Below are 7,253 nucleotides of genomic sequence, written 5' to 3' on the forward strand. Positions count from 1 at the left end.
CAATATGAATTTGGGATGTGTGAGACAGGAGGGTGAGCCAAGCACACATATACTGGGTTCGCCAAGATAAACTTCGGGGTTTGTAACGAAGATAAAACAAATTAGAACAGTGCCGGAAAGCCAAAGTAGATGTTAAAAGACGTATTATGTCCCAAAATTTTATATCGACAATGCCGCTTGGTCCGTTTCTCTGTGGATAAATCGTGAAAATTAAAAAATCGCCGCTGCCTAAACGGCTATACCTCTGTTTCAGCTTCTTTCCGTCAGATGGCGAAACGCTCGAACGCGGCGTTGCAGAGTACGATTCTGCATTCAGTTCCACTTGTTCTGACCACCGTGGTTCTGACTTGTTCAGGTTTCGATGTCGTCTGCAACGCCGCGTTCGACCGTTTCGCCATCTGACGGAAAGGAGCTGAAACACAGGTATCGCCGACTAGGCAGCGGCGGTTTTCTAATTTTCACGATTTATCCGCAGATGAACGGACGAAATGGCAGTATCGACATAAAATTTTGGGGCATAATACATCCTCTAACACTTTATTTACCTTTCCGGCACTGTTCTTATTTGTTTTATCTCCGTTACAAACCCCGAAGTTTATCTTGGCGAACCCTGTACATTACAAGTCAGTAGCAGGCTTGAGCACGGAAGAGATGTCGTCAGGAAACTTGCTAGCTACCTGAGACTGTGTAGTAACAGGACACTTATCTCGTATCAAACATGTTGTGGGTAAATATATCTGAGACATCAGTTGAAGTTTCAGAGATGAGGCTAACCAGTTCCAAACAGAAAAAAGACACAAGAACGGTAATGTGCCTTAAAACATACTACTGAATAGCCGTTCCCGTGAACGGTATAGCGATACACAACGTACCAGGCTCTTTGTTTCTCTTCCTAAGTTAACAACAACTTTATTTTGAAATGGCGAGTTGGAACTTTCGTCTCGCGCGCATGCGCAGGCTATGAAGATCCCGTCATTCGAAAGATTTCTGCGAGCTCCACCTAGTGAGCGGCGGTATGCCGTTCAGGGATGCATCATGTGTACGTTCACGCTGTACCGTTGCCGTACCTTCGATATAGCGCGAAGCAGGATTCAACCGGGATATTCACAACTGGTACCAGTACGGCCAAGACGTCCGGCTGAAGTATGGACATTTGTGGTTCCTTCGTGGATGTATGGAAGGAAACCAGTGAACTGATTAGTGAAGGCATGATGACCGGGACTGAACAGAAGCCCTCGAGTCCTGCCACCGAGGGGGTAGAAGGTCAACCGGTTGTGAGAGGACGCGCTCCAGAACATCGACAGAAGGGTAGGCCCCGCAGTAACCGATATCCTCCAAGGTACCTTCAGGGCTATGTTTTGCGTTACCGGGAAGTTTAGAAGGACTGATGGATTTACGTATTGATTGTAATACGCTGCGGTACTCTAACTTGTGTACTAAGTAATCATGCTAATAACTCTTGCTTTAATAACTCCAACTCTTACACCTGCTGGTTTCGAGTCGTTGTCGTCTGTTCTTGTCCCGTCCTGTTTTCGTCCGCGCGTTGCTGCTCAGACTCAATGAGATGTTTCCGTTCAGTCGTATACACCTGCTTGTTTGCCTCCTCTTTTTATGTTCAATCCAATAACTCTGTCAAGGGGGAAGAGATGTTATGTCCTAGCTTATCTGTTGTTATCTCGCTGTTGTAGTATTTTACGTATCTCTAGCGCTGTTTAGCTCTTATGTCGCTAGCGCGTTGACCAGCTTCTCAAAGAGAGGTACAGGAACTAAAGGCTGTACCTGTTTGGTAATTGTCTCGTCCCTCCGTGCTGTAAAGATAGAGCACGTTCGTATTTTCTTACTTTCTGCTGTCTCCCCGTAAGAAAGACAACCGTCCCTACTTTAATGTCTTCTCCCGCTCCTCCCTTTGCTTTTTTTCCTCTGGGATTTTTCATGCTGCCTGGGAGTTGGCAGACTTCCCTAGGACCAGCAGTTTAAAACCGTTTTTCAGTCCGCGAAAAACGACAAAACAAAAAATACGCAGCTTCCTCTATTTATCGCGTTTGTCGTGTTCTTCATACATTCATTCGTGTACCAGCCCAAATTGTGAGAACCCAACATGCACACCATTACAAAATTTGTGCAGTTCTGAAATGTGAGAGTGGCACCTTGCTTGCTATAAGCGCATGTAGTCCAAATTGTTTTCACATTTCCAATAATGTCATGTGACAAAGTGCCAGAGTTCCAACACGCCTGGTGATTCTAAGCACAAATGTCAAAGCTATGATAACTCTGAGCACTCTGTCGTAGTGTAGTGATGCCAGAACAGCAAGTATAGCTATAATTCCTTATGCATTAATTTTTCATTATTGCATCTGAGTACTTCACGTACTGACGCCTGCATTACCATACTTATGACTCCTAACCCCGAAGTATTGCCAAGATGGACTCTTTTTGGGGCTTATCAAATACGCAAGTAATGCTTTACTCCCATTACAGGTAAAAACAGTGGCAGGCACTGTCGTGGGCCAGATAACGGTCTCACGGGTTATCAACGTCTCCTTTCCCGTTAACCTGGATGTCCACATCAAAGGGTGTCTTATCGGGTGCGCAATTCTGGTTGTAAGTGTTTGATTCTGTTTCCATTCGACACATTGCAGTCTCCTCAGCAATTAATTTAAAATAATGCAAGATATTGGTTTTTGTATATTGGTTTTAAATTTGCCCGCACTTGATAGCATAGTTCACTCTTGACAGTAATTTGGATGACTAATAAAGCAAAAATGTGCATCTTGGCAACGGCAGAGTGTCAAGAATTCAGGTCCAGCCTCACTGTAAACTGAAGAGCACCCTTATGGGTGTAGGTGGCTTGTCCTATAACTCATACCACTTTTTACACCGTATGGTGTGAAACACCCTTTTTGAAGGATGTAATCTGTGCAAAACGCCCTCTGAAGGGGTGATTTTAATTGAAAATGCCTTTTCTTGCACCATTTAAACACCCTTTTAGGAGGTTGCAAGATTGTTAAACACCTTCCTAAAAGGGTGTATAAAGGGTACAAAAGACGGCATTTGCAAGGAAAGGCACCCTTTCAGAGGGTGTTTTACACAGAATACACCCTGTAAAAAGTGTGTTCCAAACCATACGGTGTAAAAAGTGGTGTGAGTTATAGGACAAGCCATTTACACCCATAAGGGTGTTTTTCAGTTTATCTTGTTCTTTACGATGACTGTGAAGGCGGAATGGTGATCACTACAGAAATGTTGTACTACGACGGAAGAAAAATGGGACGGGCTCAGTTGTTTCCAAACCGTGGATTTTAGTGAAGTAAGTACAAGTCTGTAATCACGTATATACAGTCAATTAATCATTCACCAATTATTATAGAGTAAGCGATCGCTGCGTGCGCGTCAGTAGTCCAATTGACCTCTGCCGCTAATTTCCGTTCTGTCTTTTACTTGACCTGCCGCAATTTCATTGTCATTAGAAGAACTTACGACATTTTAGCCCTAATGAAGCGTCCAATCCGTGTGCCGCGCATGCGCATGAGTTGTAGAACGCGTGGTATCGCTCGCAGCCGGTCCGAGCGGTTGGCATTGGCATCGCGAAGCAATATGGCGGCTGTTTGCAGCAAGTGGAAAGCTGAGTTCCAGTGCATGTTACAGTGGGATTGCCATGCATGTTGACTGTTTCGAACAGTGCGCATCTGCTGCGGGAAACTGTTGGATGTAACGAAGCATTGAATTGGGCATTTCACACCCTCCAACAGCCAGTCTTGTCGTGCTGCTTGCGCATTTGTACAACACGGCTAGGTGCCATTTTCACTATTTTCAATCAATATGGGGTGTACTCCTGCAATATGGGCCCATATTGTCACGAATTTCTCCACATTGACTCAGACTTTGCAATAAGGGGCCCATATTGCGAAGTTTGAGCGAATATGGGAAAAATCCTGGCAAAACGGGTACCATATTGGACCAGCGTCGAAAATGGTCAGCCAATATGGGTCCAGTATTGTGTGCCCCTTGGTTCGGTACCTTCCCCCTCTTCCCTCCGATAGAGGCACACGCGATAGTGCGTCTTCAAAACCACATTTGCTGGGCCCCGCCTGTACGCCACCTTCAGGGAATAGCCTTGTAGCTTCAGGGCCCGCCTGGCGAGACGTCCAGCTAAGTTTTGGAGCCGCAGTAGCCACGAGAGTAACTAGTGGTCTGCCTGAATGGTACAGGTACTGTCATCGAGGTAGAGATCGAACTTCACGCGAGACACTATGATCTCCATGCACTCCTTCTCCGTGACGAAATAATTCCGATCCGCCGGATTGTGGGTGCGACTTGAAAAGATCACCCGACAATTAGTAGCGTCATGCCCGCGCAAGAGGACAGCGCCAACATCGTGATGGCTTGCATCTGCTTGCACGACAAATGGTTCGCTTAGGTGGGGCATATATCCCTGGCCGTACCAGCGATTGCAGGATATACAGCTCTGAAGGTCTTGTTACTCTTCTTCTCCACAATGCCAGCGTAACAACAACTTTATATTGAGAAGGAGAGTGGGGAGGCTCATCGCCAGAGGCGATGCTCTACCCCATTGCTGGTGGGGATGTGGGGAATGAAATACGGAGCCCCTTCACAATAACGATCGGAGTCCGATGGTGTCCAGAAATGTCCAAAGAGCTTTGAGCGCTGATCGTAGCTGCGCCGAATGGGCCAGGGACCAAGCAATTTCGAGAGGGAGAAGGGGCGCGAGTCCAGCTGACGAAGAGACTCGGAGAGTGCGGTTCGGGAAGGATGGTAGTGGGGGCAATGAAGAAGAATGTGCTCCAGATCCTCTGGGGCACCACAGCGGCAGCAGGTGGGAGTGTCAACTTGTCTCAAGCGATAACGACACTGAGCTGTAAAGGCCACATCGAGTCGCATTCGGTGGATTAATGCAGCATCTTGACGAGAGGGTTGTGTGGCATGCGCAACAACGGGTTAAGCGGTTGCGTTAACTGAGCACCATTCGAAATGAACTGCTAGTGGAAACCAACCGCACCTAGAGAACACTGCAGGGCTTTCGCGTTACCGGCAACGGGAAACTTCACGATCATCTTTAGCTTGTCATCATTATAGGACTGATAGTACCTCTGTCCATCAAGAAGTCGAGCAGACTGATCGTATGCGATGCCTACTGCACCTTGCGGGTGCTGATCGTTAATCCCGGCTTCTTCGTCCATGCAAGGACAATTAACAAGTGTTCCTGTTAATTTCTGGGAACACTTCTACATCATCCGTGTACGCCATCGCGAAATTGTACCTTGCATCTCTGAGTACGGTGTCTATTAACCGCTGGAAACTGGTTGGTGTGTTGCACAGACTGAAAGGTGTCTCTGTGCAATCTCGAACAGACCCCTATGACAGATAAGGGCTGTCTTCCGGACGTCCTCCAAGACAACTTGGATATGCGAGACCCACCTGATGCAATAAAGCATTGAAAACGCAGCGCCGTTGCCCAAGGAATACACGATTGACTGGATGGTCTGGTAGGGATAAGAGTCCCTTACAGTTACTGCGTTAAGTCGACGACAGCCGACGCATTACTTCGACGCATCAAGGTTCGGAGCCAGGACGGCAGGGAAAGCCGGCGGGCTATGGGACCTCCGAACTGCACTGGTTTGGAGCATTTCTTTTAAAGCAGCGTCTAACAAAGCACGCTTACGTGAGCTCAAACGTCTTGAATTACAGCGCCATGTCCTCGCATTACCGGTGTCTATACTATGCTGCAGCATAGACGTCTTACCAGGGTTTTCCGTGCAGATACTGTCGTGCAAACGGTTCAACGGAGACCGCCGCAGCTTGCTGTGCCGTGGCAGACGCTGCCTGTCGGTAGTTTCGCCTGCTGAGTTGCAGGGTTGACCACGATAACTAGGCAGGGCGGGGATCACCCTTTGTCCCTGACGGAAGGGATTCATGACTCAATGGGATAGCTCCGCGTAAGGATTGCGGTGGTGCTCCTCCTGTCCCACTGCAGGTAGGCATTCGACAGAGGCTGCTCCCACTGACCGTGGTATCTTCAAGGCCACGATGAAGGACTTTTGGATTAACCAGTTGCTAGTTGACCTGCATGGCGGTGGTAAACCGGGCAAGTTGGTGTGAATCCGTCGTAGTAAATTAGGCCCCTTCACTTCCCCAACTTCAGACCCCAAAACATTCCGCCCCTTTATCCTACTTCGCTAGGGGCTTGAATTGTAGACTGAAATGTGACACGTGAAAGATAACAACGGAGGTATCCATAAAACGAGCATGTTTGGTTGTGAATAAATTGTTCGTTTGTTGGAAGCCTAGCACAGTGTTTGTCTTCACCCCTAGCTGTCTGTCGTCGCTTGCAGTGCTAGTTTACTATGATGCTACACTCTAAAAACGGAACATGACTGCATAGCACGCTGTGCGCCAACCATTGCGAAGAATGATAGGGTAATAGCTTCTGATTTGAAGAGAGAGAGGGGCGCACGCCTTTTTGTGACAATTTTCATATATCCGAATTGCCACAAAAAGGCGTTTGGCCCCCGTCTCTGTTCGAATTAGAAACGATAACCATATCATTCGAGGCAATGGTTGGCGCACAGCGTGCTATGCGGTGAGGTTCTGTTACTTAGAGTGTAGTAGAGCGTCGTCCGTGCCTTGCCTCTCTTCATTCGCGTCCTCATAATTTTCATTGCAAGCTGGCCCCATGTAGGCTTTAATATTCGGAAACGAATAAACGCTTTTAGATATAATGGTAGCTTTCACAAAAACCGGATAATGGACCACATTGTTTTTTAAAAAGGTAGCGTACTTGCTTTCTAAGACAACACAGATACTACACATTGAAGGTGACCGTCGAAATCAAGATATTACAAGTACATATTAAGCCAGTTGTGAAACACAAAATGCACGTCAGAATGTAAATGCACACACACACACACACATGTACATAGGTGTCCGGTGAGAAAGTGTCATTAAATTTCTAAAAATAGGTTTAACTTCAGAAAATTATGAAACGACACACACACACATACTTGCCGTTCAGGCTGTTTGCATTCGTGCCACAGATTAATTTTGCTAATTGAACTAGAAAATTAGCGAAGCAAAAGTAACGCTTTTTCTTTATGAATTCGGAAGCCAATGTCCATAGCACACTATTCCAACCGAAATCCCAGGTTTTTTCAGAAGAGCTGTACAAAAATTTGACAGCCGCAAAACCGTCCCCGTGCGAGGTGCGCTTGGTGAGCGCACCTCATTTACGTGTGCGG

The 7,253-nt window shown here is 46.8% G+C and overlaps 1 protein-coding gene across 1 annotated transcript in view; it reads left to right on the plus strand.

Annotated features, from left to right (window-relative positions):
* The window catches only part of LOC135366350 (phospholipid scramblase 2-like), a 28,607-nt gene extending 23,151 nt beyond the window's left edge, over positions 1 to 5,456 (plus strand). The window contains exons 7-9 of the mRNA XM_064599019.1: positions 2,479 to 2,601; positions 3,239 to 3,307; positions 5,370 to 5,456. Of these exons, the coding sequence (XP_064455089.1) occupies positions 2,479 to 2,601; positions 3,239 to 3,307; positions 5,370 to 5,456 (279 nt within the window). The remainder of the gene's footprint in view (positions 1 to 2,478; positions 2,602 to 3,238; positions 3,308 to 5,369) is intronic.
* The last annotated feature ends 1,797 nt before the right edge of the window (positions 5,457 to 7,253 follow it).

The sequence above is a fragment of the Ornithodoros turicata genome, chromosome 8 (assembly GCF_037126465.1).
Source record: "Ornithodoros turicata isolate Travis chromosome 8, ASM3712646v1, whole genome shotgun sequence".
In the NCBI taxonomy this organism is placed as follows: domain Eukaryota; kingdom Metazoa; phylum Arthropoda; class Arachnida; order Ixodida; family Argasidae; genus Ornithodoros; species Ornithodoros turicata.